The sequence below is a fragment of the Rutidosis leptorrhynchoides genome, chromosome 2 (genome assembly GCF_046630445.1).
Source record: "Rutidosis leptorrhynchoides isolate AG116_Rl617_1_P2 chromosome 2, CSIRO_AGI_Rlap_v1, whole genome shotgun sequence".
Taxonomy (NCBI): Eukaryota; Viridiplantae; Streptophyta; class Magnoliopsida; order Asterales; family Asteraceae; genus Rutidosis; species Rutidosis leptorrhynchoides.
In genome coordinates, this window is record NC_092334.1 from 705,942,410 (window position 1) to 705,969,076 (window position 26,667).

A 26,667-nucleotide genomic window follows, 5' to 3' on the forward strand; every position below is an offset into this window, starting at 1 on the left:
TTTTAAAACCCTAGCTAACCCATTATTGAGCCTACATGACCCAATTTACCCAAGAACACCCAATTCACCCAAAAATGGGTATTAATGTTCATCTCCACACAAACCCTAATCCATACACGAAATCAAAACAAGAATTGAAAGTTAAGGCATACCACAACTATCAAAATGTAGCAAATGACGAGATGAACAACTTTAGAACTTGGACTTTAGCAAGAAACCCTCTTCTTCCTCTTCAAAGTGAGCTTTCCCTCTCTAAAACTCACTCTCTCACTAAAATAAATTGGGAGGTGATAAGGTTGGTGAACAAGGGAGTAAATGAGCTCCCAAACTACTGAACCAAGCATTAAACTCGGCCTTGATGTGAATTTACCAAAATACCCACGTTTAAATTTAAATAAAAACAAAGAATAGCTGGCAGCCGTGTTGCGCGGCGCGCGCCTCATCTGCGCGGCGCGCAGACCCCAGTTCAGCAATGATTTTCCCCTTTTAAAATGTATGAAACATGAACTCCACAACTCTAGTCATATAATTACACATACAAACATTATGTACAATAATTACACGGGTCTTACATATTAGTAATAAAAATTCCTCTTATAATATTTTTAAAAACTAAAATACAATTTATATTTATATTTATATTTATATTTATTTTTATATTTATAATAACTATATTAGCCAACACCAATGAATAGTATCACGATATCACCTATTTCGTCTTTTAGTGGTTTTTTTCTTTTTTTCTTTTTTTACGGTTTTTCATCCCGATTATCTGGCCCAACGGAGTGGGCTACTTCGGACCTCCATCTAGTTATTATATAAAGATTGTACAATATGCTTCAAAATTTGTACATGTGTTCATTGGGTGTTTTGTAGAAGATTGTATAATTTGTTTTAAAGTTTGTAAATTTAGTCATGAAGGTGTTTTATCATAAAGTTATACATAACGCTTCAAATATTGTACATATGATCATGGAGGTGTTTTATCATAAGGTTGTACATAATGCTTCATGTATTATATAATTAACATGTTATATTTTTATTTAAAAAAATTAATTATATTAATGACATCATCATAGTGGACTCATAATTTTTCTTTTTACTTTTGATTTTTTAAGCTTGGATAATTCTTAATTATTACATCATCATTATAGATATTTAATAGATACTATAGATTATGAAATTGATTAAATTAAAAACGGAGTTCAACATAAGCTATTAGCAATGTTGGCACACATATCACTTTCGAAATCGATCCCCATTATATTAAGAACCACACAACCATGTATAAGTAATATGCACACAACATTTTACGTGGAAAACCTCTCAAGGAAGAATAAAAATTACGGGACCAACGGCCACATAAATTCCACTATATACGAACGAATAATATTGCAAGAATGAACGCTCTTTACAACACTCTTGAGTATTATCACGTATCTCTCAACACCTCTCTAAAACGGTAGATTACAATAAAGGAATTCGCTCCTATCGTGATTGAATTACCAACACCATCTCACGGGACGGAATCAAGGCGACTCTCATAAACTCTATATTTTTCTCCAACTCCTCCACTTTTCTCTACATACTACTACACATATTTATACTAAAACCCCACAAAGTTTTCCTCCAAAATTCACTCCACAAAACTCCCTCCAAAACAATTCCCACCAAAATATTTCTTCTCAAAAAATACTCCCACCCAATACACTCTTACAATATTTAAATAATTTGAATCAATAAATATAACACATCCTCCATTGATTCAAATTATTTAAATCTCAACCTCGAACGTGGATTATTGATCTTCATCTTATTGCCCCCGACTTTATCTCAATCGGGACACGCCGCCAAACAATCTTATTGTTTGGAAGACTTTCGACACAAGGAACTCTCCATGATCAACTCTCCATGATCAACTCTCCACCGAGCCTCTTCATCCTGAACCTCTCTCCAACAACTATTCATTTCGTACGATTTCAGCAGCAGCTTCAGACACATGTATCTCCCAATCTACTCATCTGATCACCACAAAAATCGGTCTCAACATAAATCGAAGTGTTTTGAACCCGATATCTAAAAATTACGATGATCCAACGGCCAACGAATCTGCAGCACCCGTTTCTTCTCAACTGTGCTGAAATCGACGAACTAAACTACAGCAGACCTCAGGCAATAATATCTCTCGCACGAAAGCTCTAATCTCTAATCACAGATCCCAAAGGTCAGATCGTGTATCAACCTCTTATGAACCCACAATCCAGTTTTTAAGCCGATCCAACGGTTAATGAACCGATGCCGTCAATTCTTCTGACGTTGCGTAGTGTGTAACGAAATGCATATACCCATAGTTAATGAAAATTGTTTTCCTAACATTGCTTTTGTTATAATATAGATAGAGATAGAGATAGATAGAGATAGAAATTATGACTATTATTTTTTTATAAGAATTATTAATTATTAATGGATTAGTTTTAATTAAAAAATATTATTATATTATAATATTATAATATAAATTATAATAATTATAATTAAATAAAGGGGGATGATTCTCACACACATTTTTTTGATCCTCACACACCAATTGAGTATTATTAGAAGAGTAAAATGTTAAAATAGGTGTGTGAGGATAAAAAAAGTGTGTTTAATAATTATAATTAAATAAATTATAAATAATGTAATTTAAAAAAGGGAACATAACGATAAACATATGTGCCAGTTGGCGTAGGGAGTCCAGTCCATACACAGACACCCCAAAAATCCACAATTAAGATAACTTGAAACCGTTTCCTGAGCCCTGCATCCATCTCTCTCTTAATACTCACTCACTCACTCACTCACTCACTAGCTAATTTCATCTTCTCTCAATAAATTATTAGTCAATATGGACGTTTTGCAGCGGCCGGTGACGCCTCTAATCACGTCATCTCCGCCGTCAATTTCAGCCGTATATGACTGGAATACTAATCATGCATCCAGCTCCTTCAGATTACATCGATTCGCCTCTCAATTGCCTCTCAAATCAGGTCCTGTCAATTTTTGAAAGAGAAATTGAAACTTTAGTTTTCATTATGAATTATGATCATTGTGTATTCATTTTATTCTGCTGTTCATTAATTTACATACATGCAATTTATTATATGTGTGTGTATGATTATAAGATTATCAAAAATTTTGAAATGTCAATTCACATATTGACTTGTTGATAGGAGCATGGACATATTAATAGCAAAATGGCCCATGTTAGTAAGCCCGGTTCCTAACACTCCAATTGATACCAGTTGACTAGTTGCAGTTATTAACATAAACTGATGAGTACGCGGGAAATGATATATCCACCATCCAAATTACTTCTTCCACCAAACATATGCATTATTTAGTTGTACAGTACAACCAACTAATACACAGTTTATGGTGGAAGAAGTAATTTAGATAGTGGATATATCAATACGCCTGATTGACTATGTGCATACCTAACCTAACATTCTCAAAATATTGAAATGTCAATTTACTTATTGACTTGTAGTCTTGATTGACCATGTGGATACCTAATGGTACATTTCATTAGCATTAATTTTAGAGCTAGCTTATTAATGCAGGGCATGGATGTTCATGGATGCAAGACACCAAAACCTATAAGAACAGTATAGCCAACAAAGAAAGGAGACATGGTCCATTACATTCCGGGTTTTCAACTACAGCTGCCGAAATTGCTTCTGTGAAGGACCTCTTTGATTTTATATGTTCAGGTCCCCTTATAGACAAACTTGGATTCACCCGAGAGTCCATAGGTGAGTCTATAGACAAGTGGTTAGAGAACGGGTTTCATGTGTGTAAACTGTTCAACATCAATGAGCTAAACCTGACGACACCCCAAAAAGCTAGAATTTATCATTACTATATCCCAGTCTTCTTGTGGTGTGAACGACAAATATCTGATCATAGGTCCGCGTATAAAGATGGAGATGACATCCCTCCTTTAGTGGTACTTTCTAATTTTTTTTATTGTTCTGTGGTTGTTTGTTTAGCATCACCATTAGGCACCAATAACCTTACAAAGATGGAAATAGTTGGATAAAAAGACTACAATTCCTTCCGTACAAAAAGGGACCTTTTTAAGTAGTTGGTCACTTGGTTGTATATGCTGTTGAAATTCATGATGTGATTGCATCAGTGGCGATTTCAGGATTAGATCTCAATGGGGTCCCGAAATTTTTTTTAGTACTAATTATATTTGAATGTTAATTTATTGGTTGCTTACCTTAAAAAAACTACAAATTTGAAAAATATATGTGATCCGAGTAGTTAAATTTAGTGGAATCCTATACAATACAAAGGAAAAACTATAGGTTCAAAAAATATATGGAGTCTTGTAGTTAAATTTAGTGGTGTCCTATAAAATTTAAAAAGTATTTTCTACGTAAAAATTTTAAACTAGTGGTGTCCCGTGACCCCACGGGCTTTAACCTAAACTCCCCCTGGATTGCATCTATTGTGAATTCAAACAATGTGAACCCATTTACTTGAATGTGGGTTATGTCTTTCTACAAGGCTAAAATTTTAGGTTGTTTGAAAGTTTATAATCTTCTAAACTGATTTGCTAACAAAGAAAATAAATTTTGTTATAACAGTAAGTTTTGTAATGGTACGTGATCATTCATAAAGTGCTATAATTAAAATGAACAAAATATGTTGCCGGGTCAACCCAACCCATCCCAGACCGTTTTAACTTGCATAAAGTTGGCCTCTTTTGACCATAACCCATTTCGGAATTTTACTAACCCCCTCCCTATCCATATTGCTACCTTGAATAGTTTCCTCTCCTGAATTTTATGTTCCTAAAATTTCCTTAGACAAACTTTGGATATTTGCTTGAGTTTTTCGCTGATGCAGACTAAGCTGCTGGGTGACAACATTCTCTGTTTTTATGCAGATTGGTTTTAGTGCTCCCCAAGGTTGTGGAAAGACTACACTTGTCTTCGCTCTAGACTATTTGTTTAAAACTTCAGGAAGGTAGAGTGCAGAGTAATAATATAATACAATAGAAATGTCTTTATGGTCAAATATTCCATAGAAATTTCAGAGTTTTTGACATGTTATATGTCTCAGGAAGTCTGCAACTATTTCGATAGACGATTTCTATCTAACTCATGACAATCAGGTGATACTCAAATGGAGTTCCGTTTTTCTGTACTGATTGCAATTTTGCATATTGGAGATGATAATTGTTGAACTAATAATTTATATACTGTGCTTGCACTTTGATGCCTCTACTAACTACAAATTCTTGGAGCTGGGTTAATTTAAAATTTCTTTTCTCAAATAGTGTTGGCCTCATATTTTTTTTGATAATTTTGAAGAATTATCGCGCCCCTTCACAAAAATCTTGTTTGATACTTGCCAGATCTATAATAGTTTATTAAAGTTTTGAAATTTATAATATATATAGATAGATATGTTAACATACACAAAATATGTTAAGTATTTAATCAGTTTCTTTCTTTCTTTTTCTGGAGAAAATCTTAGCCCTCTCTTAGCTCCATCTCTGCTTCGTCATCTTTGTTTTATCTGATGCCTAATGCAGTTCTAATTTTATTTTAGGCTAAACTAAGAGAAAAGAATCCTGGGAATGCTCTTTTAGAGGTACGAGTTATCCACTTTATATTAGTAAGAGTTTTAACAAAGCAGAATTGGTTTCACTGTTCGAGTAACTAGTTAATAGGAGGCTTATTCTTTACCCACAGTTTCGGGGAAATGCTGGAAGTCATGATCTATCTTTATCTGTTGAAACACTAACAGCTGTTGGTAAATTGACCAAAGAAGGTATTATTGACTCCTGTTTTATCCCGCATGTATATTCTATATATTGCTTGATAACATATATTGAACTAACTTTTAGAACACAGGTATGAAGATGAAGCTTCCCAGATATGATAAAGTAAGTACAAATCATACATACATATTTCTTTTTTTTACTGATTTTCTTTCAATCTTTTTAATTATGATTTTGAGATTCTCCCCTGTGCAGTCTGCATACAATGGTAGAGGTGACAGAGCTGATCCTTCGACGTGGCCTGAAGTTGAAGGACCTTTATCAGTAAGTTAAAGTCACTAGCAATTTATGGTCTGCTGCTATGCCTATTTAGCCTCACTTGTGATTGTTCTTTATCATTTTACTCATGTACGGGTCATTTCGGTTGTTCTAAACCCTAAATAGGTCGGAGAAAAATTTAACAAAAAAGTGGAACTGGTCAAATGGATCAACAAGGGTCAAGAGTCACCCAAAATATTACATTTATTGAAGGACCCAACCTGAATTTGATAGTTACATGTGTCATTTCATGCTTCATCATGTAGGTAGTTCTGTTTGAGGGCTGGATGCTTGGTTTTAAGCCCGTCCCAACTGAAGTGGTCAAAGCTGTCGATCCACAGGTTAGTCACTTACCACTAGCATCACCATTCATGTTTTTTTTTCCTGCGAAAACTGTACATGACCTAAAAAATATACATTCGCAGCTAGAAATAGTGAATAAGAATCTAGAGGCATATTATGATGCATGGGACAAGTTCGTGAAATCATGGATTATAATCAAAATCAAAGACCCAAGTTGTGTGTTCCAATGGCGGTTACAGGTTTGTGATAATCTTCAAATCATTCTGCACGTTTTTATGGTCAAATGAGGTGAGATATTATTTGGAAAAATCTTGCAGGCAGAGATTCAAATGAGAGAAGCTGGAAACCCAGGAATGACTGATGAGGAGGTATGCATCAATATATTCACCTTGATTCTAGTCATACTAATAAAGATGGCAAAATGGGTGGGTAGGGTAACGGTCAAAACCGGTGATATTGTACGAGTCAAAAACTTAAAACAGGTCATATTGACATCAAAACTTTCTAACAAAGACAGCGGTTTTTTGTATATTATTTCGAGAATAATCTGACTTTCAGAATAACATGGTTTAGATGTGTAATGCATTAGTAATACATGTTCCTTTAAGGCTAACTTTTATGATTTGACCCGCTTAGCCTGTGAGCTATATAAAGCATAACATGTATAAGTTTTATACCTGGAAATCGGGTCGGGTTGGGTCGGGTTTGAAAAGGACCCAATGGACCTCTTTTTAAAGATTTGGGTTTCGATTGTCGGGCATAGTTTATACATCAGTCACGCAAAATTGCAACCTGTAATGCTAATAATATGCTCAAGTAGAGTGTTTGTGAACTAGGATGTCCTTTTTGGTGATCGAAATTGCAGGTGATGGATTTTGTGTCGAGATATTTGCCAGCGTACAATGCGTACCTCCCTACACTCTACACTGAAGGACCAAAGGGATCCGAATCTAACCGCACTCTCATTGTTGAAATTGATGAAGAAAGAAATCCTATTCTGGCCGGCTAGATAGACGTAACTACTGTTACTGGTTCATTTTTACTTTTGGTTCAAAGTCTTCAACTTGTATATGGTATAAGTCTACATAATTATAGTGATAGTTCCATTCTTTTTATCCAGTTCTGTGTAAATGAAAGGCATGCTACATACACACTGCTTAATAAGGTCAACTATGTGTGTGTGTGTGTGTGTGTGTGTGTGTGTATCTGTGTCTGTGTGTTACTCACACACACCCATACACCCATACACACACATATATATGATATTGTTTATACACATACATATATCTGTGTATCTGTGTCTATGTGTTGCTCACACACACCCATACACCCATACACACACATAATATATGATATTGTTCATATTTTAGTGAGTAACGCTTAGTCTGTATGCATAAGTAGCACACACACATATAGACATATACACACATATATGATACTGTTCATATATTAATCAGTAATGTTCAATTGGTGCTACTTCACAAGCATCGTTGCATTGTAGAAGTAGAAATAATTTGTAAGTTGGAGGTAAGGTGGCAAAATGGGCGGATGCGGATGGGTTAGATTGTAGGTCAAAATGGTTTACATTTTTTATTATGGGTCTAGTCGACCCTTACAGAAGTATTCTGCGAGTTAGTCGATGCAAGTATTCTTTCTTCTTTTAGTTAGAATGATTTAAATACAAGAATCCATGGCGAATGATTTTTCATTTCGATTAGTTTTCTGCAATAATTGTTTATTATCTTTTAAGTTTTAGCCTTAAAACACCAATAACTTAGTAGCCATAATGGCAATACATTCAAACAACATTAATAAGGAGTAAATAGAATGTGCAAGATACATAGGTACGAAAGTTTGGTGTGCTTTTGCAAATAGACACTCGGCGGAAAATACATCAGAAACATGGTCCAGAACAGTAGTGTCCGACCTCAAGTATATCAATTGGACTAATCGCAGCAGCAACAATTTCCGTTCAAACAACGTGTTGCAGCTTTCTTTGGGCAGCAGCAACAACAAAACATATAGTAGAAGCTGCATCAAAACATATAAACCATCTTTTTCTGGTGAGAAAGTTTATTGGGACTTTGAATGCGTGTTTCAAAAGTGATCACGTGAAATTGAATAATTAGGATCTTAGCTGTACTAGTGTTTAGATGTTATGCCTTTTGAAGTTGCAATTAAATATCTGAGTAGGGTTGTAAATGAGTTGAGTCTGAGTCGAGCCCAAGCTCGACTTGAGCTCGGCTCGCTAAAAGCTTAATACATTAAGCTAAATCGTGACTCGTTTGACATTATATAACCTTGAGCTCAGCTCAAGTTCGAGTCATTTATGTATGTAATAGTCATTATTATATAACTATATGTTATATGTTATATATATTATCATATTATATTATTATAATGGAAAAATTTTAAGTGTATAAATAAAAAACTCGTTTAGGTTCGTGAGCTTGTTCGAACTCCTCTTTTACTAAAGAATCTTAGAAAATGTTAAAGCTCGAGCTTGACCTCGGCTCGCTTAAACTTGCTCGAATTGAGCTTTTTAATGAGTTGAGATCAGGGGCGGATTTACTTAACCAGTAGTAGCACGGGCTACACTGAAATACGCAATCTAGTGGGAAAAAATTTGAGCTTTTAACTAGTTACATCACTTCATAATGTAAATTTTTTTGTGTGACACCATTGGATAATGTAATTTTTTTCAGTTTTTAACTATTGACACCAGTGACTACGATTTCTAGATCCGCCACTGGTTGAGATCTAGTAGCTCCTCTTTCGCTCTTATGACAGAGTATTTGGTAAATTATGATTTATCTGAGAAAGTAAGGAATAAGATGGACCATTATTATTTTTTTGTCAAGTGATAGTAAATTGTCCTTATTTTTTTGCTGAAGTTAAATCTACTGTACCTTCATATTATTTGTTTTGATATTGATAAACTAATTGTTTGAACATAAAGTACACTTAATAATTCAGAAAGCTAAAAACTTTACTACTTCTAGTTGTAATAATCAGTTTAGCATAAGTTGAAATTAAACGAGGTTGAGAAGGTATACGAACCAGGCGTATAGACCACCCCTTTCCTCCTTACGTTTCTGGACATCGTTATGAAACTCGGACATCTCTGGTGTGTTTAGATATATGTTTTTTTTCTGAATGTTATGCAGTGCTTGTTACATTACATGAAAGAAATAAAGGAGAATAGTATGTGGAATGGTATATGGAGTTTTATGAAAAAAATTATGAAGGGTGTTAGTTGGATGTTACAACCCAACAAATTGCCATTATTTAGCCCCCCACCCCAACTTTAATGCTACACCCTATTGAGTTGGTCAGTTGAACGTGTTAGGTGATTAAAAGTTCGTATGGCAGTAGCTTAATTATTTGTGTAAAACTAAAATTGTGTATTTCCACCATCTTGAATTTGCGCATGACAAATCGTAGAGGCAGATGCGTAGACAAACTTTGTTTGTTGTAACAAAATATATCTACTGTATCATTAAGTTACTTTCCAAAATGTCTCTTGTACGTCATGTATAAGGTCAAATTAAGACATGAACTATGCTGAAACCGTCCTGAGATAGCATCGAGGTCCTGGTATCCTCACAAGCTGATGTCATATGTCAAAATCTTAATAGCAACATATTTTGAGGTGACGAATAAAATGGGAAAAATACAATCACGTAATAATCTGGTTTTGTCGTATACATCAGAGTAAAATTACACGCACTCTCTGGGTAGCCTAATCGTGAAAAACATTATCTGTATACCCGTTTACACAGAGTATTGACAGTATTGTAAATCTCCTTATTTCTCCTCGAGATCTCGTCTTTGAAACGCAACCAAGACGAGATGTCCGTCTCCCGAGAATTATTGGTCAACGCGGTCAAACTTGGACTAAATTGGTCAAAGCCACAATTCCTCCAATATTCTCGCTCGTTACTCGGATTTTCTTATTAAATCTCAGAATTTCTAGGATATTCCTCATTTCTCGGATTTTCTTGTATAATTTCATAAATGTATATAAATACACATAATTTATCTATTTATATATATATTTATATTAAAAACTAAAAAGTCAACGTCCTAGATCTCTCCAAGATGCCGAGATCTCCCAAAAATGTCCAAACGAATCTCCCCAAGATTCGGGTTCTCCAACTTTGAGTATTGTTAACGCTCGGGGAGTAACCATTAAGAGACGTCACATGGGAGTGTTGTACATAATTTTTTTTGGCTAATAATACATACATACATACATATATATATATATATATATATATATATATATATATATATATATATATATATATATATATATATATATATATATATATATATATATTAAAGAGATCAAATGAGAACTTTTTTTTGTGTGAGAACCCTAAGAACTACAAAATACACCAAAATACACTGAAATTCGAGCAAAAAAGGTAGCAGGCGAGCAAAAAAGTTGAAATTCGAGCAAAAAACGTAAAATTCGAACAAAAAAAGGCGGGTGAATAAAACGTGATATTCGAACAAAAATTGTGATATTCGAACAAAATTGTGTTCTACATTTTTGAAATTCGAACAAAAAAATGTAGAACATGCGGTAGTCGAACAAAAACATTGAAATTCGAACAAAAATGTGTTCTACATTTTTGTAATTCGAACAAAAAAAATAAAAAATTGTTCGCCCGTGTTTTTTTTGCTCGAATTTCGTCTTTTTTGCTCGAATTTCTTTTTTTTGCTCACCGGCCACTTTTTTTGCTCGAATTTCAGTGAATTTTTGAGTTCCTAGAGTTCTCAGCTTCTCTCAATAAAAAATGTTCACTAGATTCTCTCCATATATATATATATATATATATATATATATATATATATATATATATATGGCTAAGTTTAAAAACGACTAATAATGGATAAGCAAAATTTCAAATTTTACATTTTTCTTGAAAAAATTATCTTTTAGGGTCTCTTAATATGAGATGGGTATTGAATACTGAATGATATCTTCGTCTCCTCGAATACGTATATATAGCAGAAAGATTCCGTAATTTACGGAGGAAATTTAGGAAAAGTGTCAGACAAAGTCTACTGTGATAAATATGATAGGATATGAATTTTGTCCATACTCCATTTATGCAATAATGTCGAGACTAAAAATAATAAGCAAGTGATTTCCAACAAGGAATGATAAGCAAAGATTTTAACATGCAGACACGGTCAAAGTCCAGACTCACTAATGCATCCTAACAACTATCAGTTAAACGCACTAATGCAATATCTGGTTCACTAAGACCAACGCTCTAAGGATAGCATGAGAAAACAAAAAAAATTTAAAAGTAATTAATATGAATAGTGATGACATTATAATGTCTTTGAATTATCGAGAATCTTTATGAGTCATTAATGACATTTTCCGGTTCGCAAACCACTGCACAAAGGCATATGGGCACATAGGTACGTAATATAACAGGGAGGTTATATACGTATGAGTATAAGTAGTAACAAACATAGAAATTTCAAAAATCATGGATAACATTTCACGTAATACACAAAACCATGATAGATGACATAGGAATGTCAAGAATTTCAGAAATTATGAGTGACATCCCTCGGTTCCCTTAACCAAGGTGGTCTTATAAAGATAATTCGCGTGAGTTATAGAATATTTTGAATCACAATGGGAGTTCCTCCCGGAGTCATAGAGTAAGAGATATGTATATATATAAAGCAAGTAATAATATTCTAAAGCTATAAGTCGGGCTGTATACTAGACTTTAATGCACTCTATTAATCAGGGTTTTCCACATCAAGATTGCCTAGTTCCCTACAACCACCGCTCTAATACCAACTATGATGCCCCGTCCAAATCCACCTGGACGAATACATCAACATGTGGTACCATTGCGAGGTATTGACCTCTAAATGATACACAGAGATGATTTTGAATGCAACGTTATTTGAAAATATGTCATGAATGACTCCATGTAATGTCTTTTTCAATTAGCAAATACACAGCGGAAGCATTATGTAATACCTGAGAATAAACATGCTAAAAAGTGTCAACCAAAAGGTTGGTGAGTTCATAGGTTTATCATAAATAATGATTTCAGTAATAGTAATAGATCACAAGATTTAGTTTAAAGTTGATTGATACCAAATATATCAATCTAAAAGTGTTGCTGCAGTTTGTAATATCGCGACTAAACAAAAGTTACCCCGTGACACCTTGTACTGTCAGTGTCGTTGAATCATTATTATGTAACCAAAGACCATAGGTCAAATGATTAGAGACGTTACTCTTAATATGCCTACTCATAATAATTAAGTTTGCGTTATACCAAGCAATTAACGATATTACGGTGAGGATTTGCATGACAAAGCATGACAGCATAATAACAGTTGAGTACTTGTGTCTAAACGTAAAGCAGTTATAAAACATTGCATGTATTCTCAGCCTAAAAATATATATTGCAAAAACAATTAAAAAGGGATCAAATGAACTCACGATACAATATTTTATATTAAAAATATTCATACGACTGAACCGAACAATGCAGGGTTGGCCTCGGATTCACGAACCTATATCATTCATATATATTAAAACATATACTTGTAATCGAGCAAGTTTATATATTAATATTTCTAATATACTTGTTATATTAGTAATTTATATGTTATATTAATAAATATCTTAATTATAACTATTTTATATATTTTAAGTAAATAATTAATGTTAATATATCAAATTCTTTATTAAAGTGTTTTATTTAGGATATATTATATTTTATTGTTTTAACATACTATATAATGTATTAAAACTTAATATTATTTTAAAAAAATATAAGTTATCAATGTTAATATCTTAAATTAAAATATTTTAGTGTTAGTAATAATAATTGTAAAAATAATGATGTTAGTATTGATATTAATAATTAATAGCTCACTTAAATCATACTTTTATCCATAGTTTTTAAATCCATAAACTTATATATATACTTAATATTATTTAGCAAAATATTATTTTCGTATACGAAGTTTCGAATTAACATTTGTAACAATACTTTTTAAATCATGACATAATTATAATACTTTTATTTCATAACATTCTTCATAATATTCTAATATCTTAAGATTTTAATGGTTTTATGTCTGTACGTACATATATATAAATATTATGTTTATAATATTCATGACCATAGCTTTGTTATTCATATCCTAATCAATATAAACTTTATAGTTATATACATATTTACTTATTCAATATCATAAGACTTTAGTTCATAAGCTTATAATACTTAGTAATAACGATAATCTTAATTGTAACTATAGTCATAATAATAATAGTAAATGATCTTAATGATAAAATTTTTAATAATAACAATACTTATAAGGATATTAATAATAATAATGATATTATTAATGATTATACTTATGTTAATAATAATAATAATAATAGTCATAATAATAATAATAATAATAATAATAATAATAATAATACATATATTAGTAATAATAATAATGATAAAAATTATAATTTTATTAATAATAACAACAACAACAATAATAATAATAATAATAATAATAATAATAATAATAATAATAATAATAATAATAATAATAATAATAATAATAATAATAATAATAATAATAATAATTTTGGTAATGAAATCTACCTTCCAAACCTCTCGCTCACTCGCAAACACACTTAACCATTATGCCATCCTTGTTTTTCTGATTTATATTAAATCTAAAATATATTTAACCCATTATCAATACTCATCATCTTCTTCCTTACATCAATCCAACCATGGAACTTCAAAAATCAAAATAACGAATTCGGGGTTTCATTTATGACTTGTAAACAACATAAAACTTGAAAGGAATGTTTTTAAATAAGAAAAAAAATTAAAAAAAAAATGGAAACTGCACAAGCTGCTGTTCGAAATTTTTTAGAAAAAAAAAGAAAATCGTTTTTTGATTTTAAGCTTGTTTTAGGACTTGCTTTCTTCACGAAATAGTTTGCAAATCATATATATAAACTATTGGAATCGTCGATTGAACTTAAAACATCAAAACAAGCTCTAATTTCTCCAAGAACAAAACAGTTGACTTTTGATATTAAAATTTTGACTCTAAAATTCGAATTCGAAAATTGAAATTGGAAGTTGAAACTTTGTAGAAAGATCGTTTAGAGGATTCCTAACAAAACTGCATTAATAGTTTTTGAAATTAAATCTGAATTCGAGCTTTTGGTAATTTCACTCAAGAACAGAGGTATCGACTCCTCTTTTTATAATTTTTTGTTTTTAGCCTCTCAATTGCAGTAGTGGTATTATATAATGTGATTGGAGTAGATTAATAATTGATCACTGGTTGTTTGTAATTGACAATTGAGATGTCGACAAGAAATTGGTCAATCAAGAACAGAAAAAATAAAAAAATAAAAAGCAGATAATGATTCGTACCCTTTATTTGACTTTTTAATTTATTTTTTAATTGATATTATTATTAAATATATTAATAACTGATTAATAAACATATTAATAATAATAATTTGATAATATTAATAATAATAATAATAAAAGTAATAATAATGATAATAATAATTATAAATATGATAATAATAATATTATTAATGATAATAATAATAAATTGTATTATTTTTATATTAATAATAATAACTATGTTAATTTTTTAATGATAATGGTAATTATAATTATAAAAATAATAATAATATTAATAGTAATAATCATAATAATAACTAAATTCATAATTTTTCTACTAATTATAATAATAATAATGATATTAATATTAATATTTATTTTTATTTTTATGATGAAAGTAATATTAATATAACAACTATATTTAAACTTATAATTAATATTACATATTATTAATTATGTAATATTTAATATTTATGTAATATATATTATATAATAACATATATTGAATATTTAATATTTATATATTTTTATATATTACAATATACATATAATATTGTTTGTGAATCATCGGAAACAGTCGAAGGGTAATTGAATTCTTATAAATAGTTCAAAAATTTTGAGGCCCAGTTTAACAGACTTAGCTTATCGTCTCAGAATTGTTAAATCATATATAGATTTGGTTCAAAATAAGTCAAAATTTCCGGGTCGTGATATATATATATATATATATATATATATGTGTGTGTGTGTATGTGTGTGTGTGTGTGTATGTGTGTGTGTGTGTGTGTGTGTGTGGGGGGGGTTGAAAGGATTCGGGAGAACTTTTGATAGTATATAACCAATGGAAGCAAATAAAAGTGCAATGTACTGCGACATATTTGTGAGAATTTGTCAACAATTCAAATTGAGTGAATCCTTGAAATCGATTGCCATAGATTGAACTCATTCTGCCAAAGACAAACAAGTTTTTTCACGACCTATCGATACACAACCCCGAAGCACGACCAAACTCATAGAGACCTTTTAATCCACCAACTCACCATCCCATCCACAACGAGCAATACTTGATCATCAGCTAACTAGCAACCTACGCCCACCTGGAAACCCAAGAACACTTACCCTGAGACCATCAAATGGAAGAAGTCATCCAATTAACAGACAAAACCATCGAACGGGCGGTCAAAAAGCCCTAGAGATACCACACTCGTAAACCACATTTTTTGAGTTGACAAAGTCGACAACGACGGCAACAACATCGTAACATCCCGAATTGGAAACGACAACACGAAAAGTGGAGCGAAACATAATCATAACCAACAAGTAAATGACCAAACCCACCTTAAAATGCCAAAAACTATGTTTTACGACTTGTGGATCTGGTGTTGTTGTTTATGTTTTCAAAGGCCATAAACTATGATTACGACTCGTGGATTCGGTGTCGTTGTTTTATTTTTTTCATTTTTATGCTTTGTAGTGTAATTGTTACATATATTCTCTTTGTTGTATATGTTTTCAGGTCTTTATTTTCCTAGGTAATTATGATCTGCCATGTTGGTTGGACAGTTAGTTTAGGTGTGATGATCCGTCCAAATCCCTATGGAGGAATACATCATTCATTGATTTCATAGTGAGGTTTTGACCTCTATATGATACGTTTTATAAACATTGCATTCTTTTGAAAAGGCACACCATAAATGAATATCTAATTCCAAGGTCTTTGATATCTGATGATTTCTACATATAGACAATCACCGTAAATAATAGTTTACAATACTACATCCGTTAACAATGCAGTCAAAATAAGATACATGGTGATGATTTTGTGAATGCAAAGTTTTCTTGAATAAAGCATGTATGACTCCATACACATAGCTTGTATAACGTATAAACAAACAGTGGAAGACTTCTAGGAACCTGAGAATAAACATGTTTAAAAGTGTCAACACAAAGGTTGGTGAGTTCATAGTTTTAGTGTTGCGCATAATCTGTATATAAAGGTGGACCACAAGATTTCAGTTGTTTCATCCAGAAACGTATATCAAAATATTCTACAAGATTGAGCACCCTGGTAACTAAACTTTAACATCTATATAATAAGTACCCCTGTTTTAACATACATGCAACCAACATGTACAATACACGCAATCCAACATGTACTAAACTCAAATAGCATACGTCTGTTTTATATTTCAGGCTAGGGTTTCTATACCTTGAACAGACGGGGAAGTCAAGCCCTATGGATCCATATACAACTATTCGCGCCCACCAGTTCTTATAACCGGCAGTTACTAGTTACCAAAGCTAAGGGATTTTCGGTTCAAACTCGGTGTAGAATTTAGTATGTACTTGTATCCATTGTGTTTAAAATAAAGTGCATGTATTCTCAGCCCAAAAATATAGATTGCAAAAGCAATTAAAAAGGGAGCAATGAAACTCACCTTAGCAGCACATAAGGTCATTCACCGAAATGTGACCGAAACTCGGAATATAAAATAACCGTAGATCTCAACCTAGAGAACATATGTTGGTCAATACATGTCTAACAAATTAGGTCTGGTCATAGTGTATCACAATCCTAATGCTCGAGACCGACATGCTAAAGTTAACAAAAGTCATTTTAAAAGACAACCTGACCCAATATGATCTTTAAATCTATACATGTTTATTAATATAGTATAAGTCTTAATAATTGAACGAATTTATAGTTTATCAAACTCAAAATATTATTTATTTCAGGAGCTATATTATATTTGAATTATCATGGAAATCGAAAATATTTTATTATTTCATATAGTTTCCAATACTTGTAAAATCAGATTATAGTGTTTATAAAGCTTTAAAACATGATAAGACAGTCAACTTTGACAATTGCTTAACAAGACGAGACGTGCCTTATATAGAAATTATTTACTCGATTAGTAATATTTAAAAATTAAATTTATCAATTTCATAGACAAGTTGTTTAAATATTAATTTACAGTTTCAAACACAATTTCATTTAACGTTAACCATAATTCAGTTGACCATATCTTTTAATCCGTTCATCGAAATCACGCTATTTCTAAATGAAAAGTTAATAATTTTTCGCTAGCTTTCCAGCGACATGCATATCTTATACCTTATCTCAACCGCATATGTAACTAATTCAGGATTCAACATAACCTATCTAATGGCAATATCAAAAGTACAAGCATGCATAATCCTATATACTCGAGCACTAGTCAGGGATACATTATTAATATATATAAATTAAATTACGAGTACTCACGTATCAATATTGAGATTCAATATTGTAGAAAAGGTACGTAGAAGCAACGGAGACTATAAACACTAGGTTGACCTCACGAACAAACCCATGAACCATACCCATCACCTCCATGGCTATAAACCATAATTTCCTTAGCCCTATCCTACTCTCAAAACTTGTCTTGAAATGACCCGCTCATGACCTCGTCGTAGTATTTTATGTATATTACTAATAAAATCGCTCCTACTAATAATAATAATAAGTTTAATAATAATAATAATAATAATAATAATAATAATAATAATAATAATAATAATAATAATAATAATAATAATAATAATAATAATTAATAAGAGTAGAGAGAAAGATTGATCAGTTGTGGAATGAATTCGGTTACCAGACTCGCGTTTTATAGCATATGATCAGTCTAGCCATCCCATGCGATCGCATGGGATGTGTGTAGTTTTATCATGCAATCGCATGATCTTAGCTGGTATCATTACATTCCCTGCCGACATTTTCTTTTAAACATATGTTATATATATATATATATATATATATATATATATATATATATATATATATATATATATATATATATATATATATATATTATTTAATATATAATATATTTAATCTTTAGAATTAATTAATTATTATATTATATTTACGTGCGTAGTAAAAATGTAATTTTTGTTCAAATGACTCGTACGTTGTCACTCGACTCATGTACCACTTTCGGTTTTTTGAACGCACTTTCGTACGTTTAGAAAACTAGCCTTTTACGTTACGCGACGTGTACCCTTATTAATAATTTGACTTACTCATCAATAAATTATCTTATAAAAAAATATAACTTATAAAATTGAGTGTTGTGGTCATTTGCTTCTATAAATCAGTGGCTCGTTGTTTATCAAAATATATTATTTTAAATCAGGATGTTTTATGACTAAGTTAAAATATATATATATATATATATATATATATATATATATATATATATATATATATATTTATTTAGAATTGTAAATTTGTACGTAATATATATGTTTGAAATATTTATCTAATGATATAAAGTTTAAATTTGTTCGGAAATTTCCGGGTCGTCACAGTACCTACCCGTTAAAGAAATTTCGTCCCGAAATTTGATCGTGGTCGTCATGGCTAATGATAAAAATGTTTTTATGACGAATAAGAGTTGGTATATAGAGTTTTATCACTATTGAGTAATATAGATAAAACGATTCGATTAATTGAAGAGTACGAGTGAAGCTATCCTAAAAGGAATGAAATGAGAACTAAAGTCTTCTCTTAACTTTTGACATTGTCTTGGTTAAATTCCGGAATTCAAGAGATTTAAAGAAAATCTTCTAAATCTAAAAGATTTGATTCTTCGGTGAATAAGGAAATTAGGATCTCTCTAATTAAATGTGAAGATCTGCCTTGATTTCTCTATCAAATATTTCACTATAAATTAACTTCTTCCAGTTTGTTACTTTTACCATTCCTATACTTAATTCTCAAATTCAAAAGATTGTGAAAATGCTTAATCCAGTTCTAATCCTTGTCCTTATCCTTACTATCGCAACAATCATTCTCCCTTTTCAACTTCCACCAGAGGAATCTACTTACTTCTACTTTGCTCTTGGGGTTATAGTGCTTTTAATTCTCCCGTGTCTTTATGTTGCGATAAACATTGATATTCACGGTTTGTAATTTATGCGTTGTTATCGGATTTTATATCTCCCCTTATATTTCAATGTCCCTATTTCTGTCTTCTATAATCATTGTCATCCACAGTTAATACTCCCTCCTATTTGCTGCGATTTATACTCCAATTTCTATTTCGGAGCTTTGTCCCTTCGTTTCTTCTTCTTGCGATTAGGCATCTCTTGTAATGGTCCAGAATTCGCATATATAAATTTCGGAATGAACATTGTTAATGTTCTAGGAAGAAAATGGTAATGGCATGATTTTGATTTGTTAAATTACCAGAATACCCTGGAAAAGACCGAATCATCAAAAAATATTTTCTTGATATTTTAGAGATTAAATAGAATACAAAAGTCGTGTAACATGGCACATGATAATGTTATGATCTGTGAATCATCATATTTCATTTGGAAACTCAGCATGACTTACTGTAATATAATCACATTGATCAAGTGTCATTATATTATACTAACTCATGCTTCAGTTCCCAACACTACTTCAAAAATATTGCTATTTTAAACTCGAAAGTTTTAGAATTTAGAAACTAAACTAGTTTCTTTTATGTTGTAACACAGATATTACAAGGAGAAAATTGATTTTCGATAAGAATGAGTATGGAATTATCTCCAAAAATATGGAGGATATTTATAATGAAAGATACGATGATATCTTAGAATTTCTAATATCAGAGGATAATGAAGAATATTGTTCGCAAGGGTTTAGATTCGGAAGCAAGGTATTCGTTAATGGCTTCAGCAGATACTGAATCATTTAGATTCTTTGAAGGCAGGTTTCGTCCTTGTGATTTATCCACAGCCTCCTTCATACTTTGCTCAATCCGTTTTTCAGTTCCAAACCTTTTCTTTTTCTGAGCTTTGCCAACACACTATTCTTTATCATCAAACTTTTTACTGTTAAGGTCGTTTACAGTTTTTGCTGCTTTATCAGCACTTTTCAAAATTTCGAGAACTAGTTCACACTTTAGGGTGTTTTTCAGAAACTTCACATTCAAAGTATATAAGTCCAGAAGATAGACATTGTACGTACACATATAACTGTTGGCGTAGACATGCTGCGAGATTTTCGAAATATCGATTGCTAATTCCCGATGAGTCGTATGGCAATTCTCGTTACAAGATACGGATGAGTAAATGATAGGGTTCTGATAAATATAACGGTTGTTCGAAAAGTTAAAGATCAGTGAAGTTGTCGATAAGTTTACTGTTAATGTGGTGGAATATGAAAGGTTCCCCAGTAACGACGGCGAGAGAGCAACGTATCTATCGAGGTTATAATAAGATTGTTTTGACTGAAAAGTTAAAGTTGGCTTGCTGGAGCTGTGACAAAACTTTCTATTTTGAAACGGAATTGAAAAGTTATTTTAGCTAGTAAATGCCAAAAGGTCTGACACCGATACGTGTCGAATTACAACTTTGGTTTGGAGAGCTTTTTAGATACATAACTATGGGTAATATGTGGTTGGATCATCATCTCGATTGCTCATTATTTGAAGTGTCTTCAGAAATTTTGGAGGGTTTGAACACAGATTGTAATCGTTAATATACATATGATGTTCTAACATAGTTTCGAAGTCAAAGTATATCTTTGAAAGATGTAGAAATCTAAGAGTGATGATATCAGTTATATCTCGATTTAGATTGTGATATGTTAAAATCAGAATATGTAATTGAATTTGAATGAGTATGGTTGTTTTGATTTCTATGAAAGAATATATCTCGTTGTGAAAGTAGTGAGTATAGTTGATGATTTATTGAATCAAAATCGAAGAATGTAACGTTTTAATTGTGAATTTATATATCTCTCGGGTATTACCTACCCGTTAAAATATTCTCACCATTAATAGTTTGTACAAAAGGATTTTTAATTATAATCTTTATAAAAATATACCTGCATATATATTTTCTTTAGATGTAATCATGGATTTAATGAGTTAACATAATATTAATTTCATCTGGTTTTCGATTAGAACTAGAATATATAATCTCTAAAACTTTTAGAAACTACATATTCTCTGTAGAATATTTCTTCGATGAAGTTATGAATCAATACTTCATCGTTTGTTGTTGTTGGTATTCCTTGGTATCTATGGTGAGTATGACGTTGATGCTTAATAATGCTAAAAACGAACATATATTTCATAGCATTATTCCTCAAGAAAGACAAGCTTTTAGTTGCAATTGTTCTATTTACAAGTGATATTCGTTTAAATAATAAAAGGTGAAGACAAAAGACAGATTCGACGAATTGAAGACGCAAACGACCAAAAAGCTCAAAAGTACAAAATACAATCAAAGAGGTTCCAATTATTGATAAGAAACGTCTCGAAATTACAAGAGTACAAGATTCAAAACGCAAAGTACAAGATATTAAATTGTACGCAAGGACGTTCGAAAATCCGGAACCGGGACCAGAGTCAACTCTCAACGCTCGACGCAACGGACTAAAAATTACAAGTCAACTATGCACATAAATATAATATAATATTTAAATAATTCTTATAATTATTTAATATATTATATTTATTTATAAAACCGTCGGTAAACAAAGAGCCAAACTTGTGTGAGCTGTATTTACAAACTCCGCGACTCGTGGAGTTTGAAGGCCAAAAGGGCCGCGAGTCGCGGAGGCCCAAATTCTGAAAGTCCCTATAAAGCCAACCGAATTCTGATCATTTTTCACACTCTTAATCTATCTCTCTCTCAATATATACGTAATTATATATATATAATTTATATTTTAATTTTAATTTTAATTTTAAATCCTAATAATAAGGGTATGTTAGCAAATGTTGTAAGGGTGTAAGTCAAAATTATGTCCGTGTAACGCTACGCTATTTTTAATCATTGTAAGTTATGTTCAACTTTTTTAATTTAATGTCTCGTAGCTAAGTTATTATTATGCTTATTTAATCCGAAGTAATCATGATGTTGGACTAATTACTAAAATCGGGTAATTGGGCTTTATACCATAATTGGGGTTTGGACAAAAGAACGACACTTGTGGAAATTAGACTATGGGCTATTAATGGGCTTTATATTTGTTTAACTAAATGATAGTTTGTTAATGTTAATATAAAGATTTACAATTGGGCGTCCCTATAAATTACCATATACACTCGATCGGACACGATGGGTGGGGTATTTATATGTACGAATAATCGTTCATTTAACCGAACACGGGAATGGATTAATAGCCACTAGAATAATTAAAACAGGGGTGAAATTATGTACAAGGACACTTGGTATAATTGATAACAAAATATTAAAACCTTGGATTACACTCAGTCGACATCCTGGTGTAATTATTAAACAAAGTATTAAAATCTTGTCACGGTTTAAGTCCCCAATTAGTTGGAATATTTAACTTCGGGTATAAAGATAATTTGACGAGGATACTCGCACTTTATATTTATGACTGATGGACTGTTATGGACAAAAACCAGACGGACATATTAAATAATCCAGGACAAAGGACAATTAACCCATGGGCATAAAACTAAAATCAACACGTCAAACATCATGATTGCGGAAGTTTAAATAAGCATAATTCTTTTATTTCATATTTAATTTCCTTTATTTTATATTTAATTGCACTTCTAATTATCGCATTTTTTTATTGTTATTGTATTTAATTGCACTTTTAATTATCGTACTTTTTAATTATCGCAAGTTTATTTTATCGCACTTTTATTATTCGCAATTTCATTATTGTTATTTACTTTACGCTTTAATTTAAGTCTTGTATTTTTTATTATTTTACATTTGGTTTTAACTGCGATTAAAGTTTTAAAATCGACAAACCGGTCATTAAACGGTAAAAACCCCCCCTTTATAATAATAATATTACTTATATATATATTTGTATTTTTATAAAAGTAAACTAATATAGCGTTAAGCTTTGTTTAAAAAGATTCCCTGTGGAACGAACCGGACTTACTAAAAACTACACTACTGTACAATTAGGTACACTGCCTATAAGTGTTGTAGCAAGGTTTAAGTATATCCATTCTCTAAATAAATAAATATCTTGTGTAAAATTGTATCGTATTTAATAGTATTTCCTGTAAAAATATAAGCTATTTTGTATACACCTCGCGAAACATCAAGTATATTTTTGGCGCCGCTGCCGGGGAACTCTTAAACGCCGGAAGCGCAACGCTAATATAAAAAAAAAAAAAAATTTAGTTTACTTTTATTAAAAGTCTTTTTTATAAAAATACGTTTTAAATATTCGAAAATATAAAAAAAAGAAAAACAAAAATAAGTATTTTTAAGATTTTGTTAAATATTTAAGTTTTATAAAGTTTCTTTATTTTTATACAAGTTTTATTTAAGTATTTTGTTTTTATTTAAAACAAAAAAAAACCGAAAAAATAAAAAAAAATTTAATATATATAAATCTATTTGTAAGATATTTTTAAAAATTATAAAGTAAGTTCTATTTTTATTTAAGTTTTTAATTATAAGTTTTTATTATACAATATAAACAAAAAATATAAAAACAGAAATTAAAAAAAAAAAAAACCTCGAATAAAAAAACGTACCTGAGTTGATTTTTGGAACCCCGCGACTCGCGGGGTTTACTGCTTGAAATACCGCAAGTCGCGGAGATACTCTGACACGCGACAGAACCCTAATTCTGCATTTATTACGGGTAATTATTAATTATTATAATTATTAACCCTAATTATTATTATTATTATAATTAGTTTTATTTTAAAGTTTTACTTTTTATTTAATTTATATTTTAGTTAAATTAGTTTAATTAAATTGTAAAATTAATAGTTTTATAAAATAAATAATATAAAAATAATATTTTTATAAAAAATTGTACTTTTTACAACTTTTTGTATATTTTTATATTTTATCCCTTTTTAATTGTTTTAGCGTAATATTTGTATTTTTCGCTCATATTTAGTTTTAAACTTTGTTTTTGCCATAGTTATTTTTACTTCTAGATTTTTAGGCTTTGCCGTAGAATTCCTTAAGTGCTTTTTCTTTAGACTAAGATTTAGGTGCTTTAGAAATTTGCGATGCCTTTTTAAGTTTTAGTTTCTTTTTAAGTTATTTCCATTTGGGATTTAGTTTTTCCTGTAAGCTTTAATATTTTTAGACGACTTTTTCCTATGTATCAATTATCATTCCAATTAGTAATCTCAATTTGCGATTATAATTTTAAGTTAGTTGTAGTAATAAGGTTAGGTTAGTCAAGTATTTTTAAGTTTTATAAGTTTCTTTTATTTTTCCGTCGCCTTTTATCTTTCTTTCTTATTTTTCTTATTCGATCTTTTTCCGACGAACTCTTTTTCTTTCTTAATTCTCGCCATTCTAGTTTTTAGGACATAGATTTTTAATCTACTTCTTATCTAAATTTCTTAAAATTACAAAAATTTATTTTAAGTGGTTAAATTGATAGACATCAAAATTTTCTGGTTCGTAGTAATAGTTGGATTTGTACGTGGACCGGGTTATTGGAGCCAAACAGTCCTCAATTATATTGAGACCAAACGAATCCTGCCCCTCTGCTGCATCTTTTGGCTATTCGAAACGTGGGCAAAATCAGAAAAGTCTATTGATTGGATAATTTATTATAATTTTTCTTTCCTTTTAAAAACTAATAGGATATTCAGTGAATGCACCGAGCAAGACGTTCACCACCTTTTGTACATTCACCACCTGTAACTAGATCAAGACATTTAGCAAATATTACCGCCGTTGATTTTTCTTTAGAATCGTCATCCAGTCGACCAAGTACTCCAGTTCAAATTTCCGATAATCCATTTTTTGAACCCGACCTCACAATTGAGAATCCGAAGAATATTCAGGAACGATTCGTAGATCCTGAACCACTAAACTTTCCTCCGGAACCACCAATCATTCAAACAGAGATTGTTGAGGAACGAACCATTAAATCAGAATCCTCTAGTGATTCCGATTCAACAAGTTCAATTATGGAGAATCTGGAACCTTTAAGTATGGAAGACCGAATGAGAGCTAAACGCACTGGCCAAGGTCACGCAATTACTCATCCAGACATTAATGCGCCAGATTATGAAATCAAAGGACAAATTCTACACATGGTGATTAATCAATGCCAATTTAGTGGTGCGCCGAAGGAAGATCCAAATGAACATCTACGTACCTTTAATAGGATCTGCACACTATTTAAAATCCGAGAAGTGGAGGATGAATAGATATATCTCATGTTATTTCCCTGGACTTTAAAGGGAGAAGCCAAAGATTGGTTGGAATCGTTACCTGAAGGGGCGATTGATACATGGGACATTTTAGTTGAAAAATTTCTTAAACAATTCTTTCCTGCATCTAAAGCCGTAAGACTTCAAGCAGAAATTGTTACGTTCACACAGAAGCCGAATGAAACTCTATATGAGGCGTGGACAAGATTTGGAAAGTTATTAAGAGGATGTCTGCAACATGGTTTAGACACCTGTCAAATAGTACAAATATTCTACCAAGGATGCGACATCACTACAAGGAAAGACATAGATATAGTAGCTGGTGGTTCTATTATGAAAAAAACCAAAACTGATGCTTACAAAATTATTGATAACACTGCTTCCCACTCACATGAGTGGCACCAAGAAAAAGATATCGTTATATCATCTAAAGCAGCTAGAGCCGATTCTAGCCATGACTTAGATTCCATTTCTGCAAAAATAGATGCTGTCGAGAGACGAATGGAAAAGATGACTAAAGATATTCACTCAATACGAATTAGTTGTGAGCAGTGTGGAGGACCACATTTGACAAAAGATTGTCTCAGTATTGAATTAACAATGGAACAAAGAGAGAATATTTCATACATAAACCAAAGGCCTGGAAATAATTATCAGAATAATT

General features: G+C 31.2%; 1 protein-coding gene across 1 annotated transcript; it reads left to right on the top strand.

Moving 5' to 3' along the window:
• Nucleotides 1-2,088: 2,088 nt before the first annotated feature.
• LOC139890443 (D-glycerate 3-kinase, chloroplastic) lies at nucleotides 2,089-7,600 on the top strand. Its single transcript, XM_071873321.1, has 13 exons — nucleotides 2,089-2,172; nucleotides 2,849-3,026; nucleotides 3,600-3,985; nucleotides 4,934-5,013; nucleotides 5,110-5,161; nucleotides 5,602-5,643; nucleotides 5,745-5,823; nucleotides 5,907-5,938; nucleotides 6,029-6,097; nucleotides 6,358-6,432; nucleotides 6,517-6,633; nucleotides 6,712-6,762; nucleotides 7,260-7,600. The coding sequence occupies exons 1-13, from the start codon at nucleotides 2,089-2,091 to the stop codon at nucleotides 7,401-7,403; spliced, it is 1,389 nt and encodes a 462-aa protein (XP_071729422.1). The 3' UTR covers nucleotides 7,404-7,600.
• Nucleotides 7,601-26,667: the final 19,067 nt, after the last annotated feature.

What these genes read in the sequence shown, in the direction of transcription:
- LOC139890443 (XM_071873321.1), top strand. Translation starts at nt 2,089, where the DNA reads ATGATCCAACGGCCAACGAATCTGCAGCACCCGTTTCTTCTCAACTGT. An exon ending in TGGTAAATTGACCAAAGAAG is followed by an intron (nt 5,824 to 5,906) that starts GTATTATTGACT and finishes TTTAGAACACAG; the next exon opens with GTATGAAGATGAAGCTTCCC. An exon ending in AGCTTCCCAGATATGATAAA is followed by an intron (nt 5,939 to 6,028) that starts GTAAGTACAAAT and finishes TCCCCTGTGCAG; the next exon opens with TCTGCATACAATGGTAGAGG.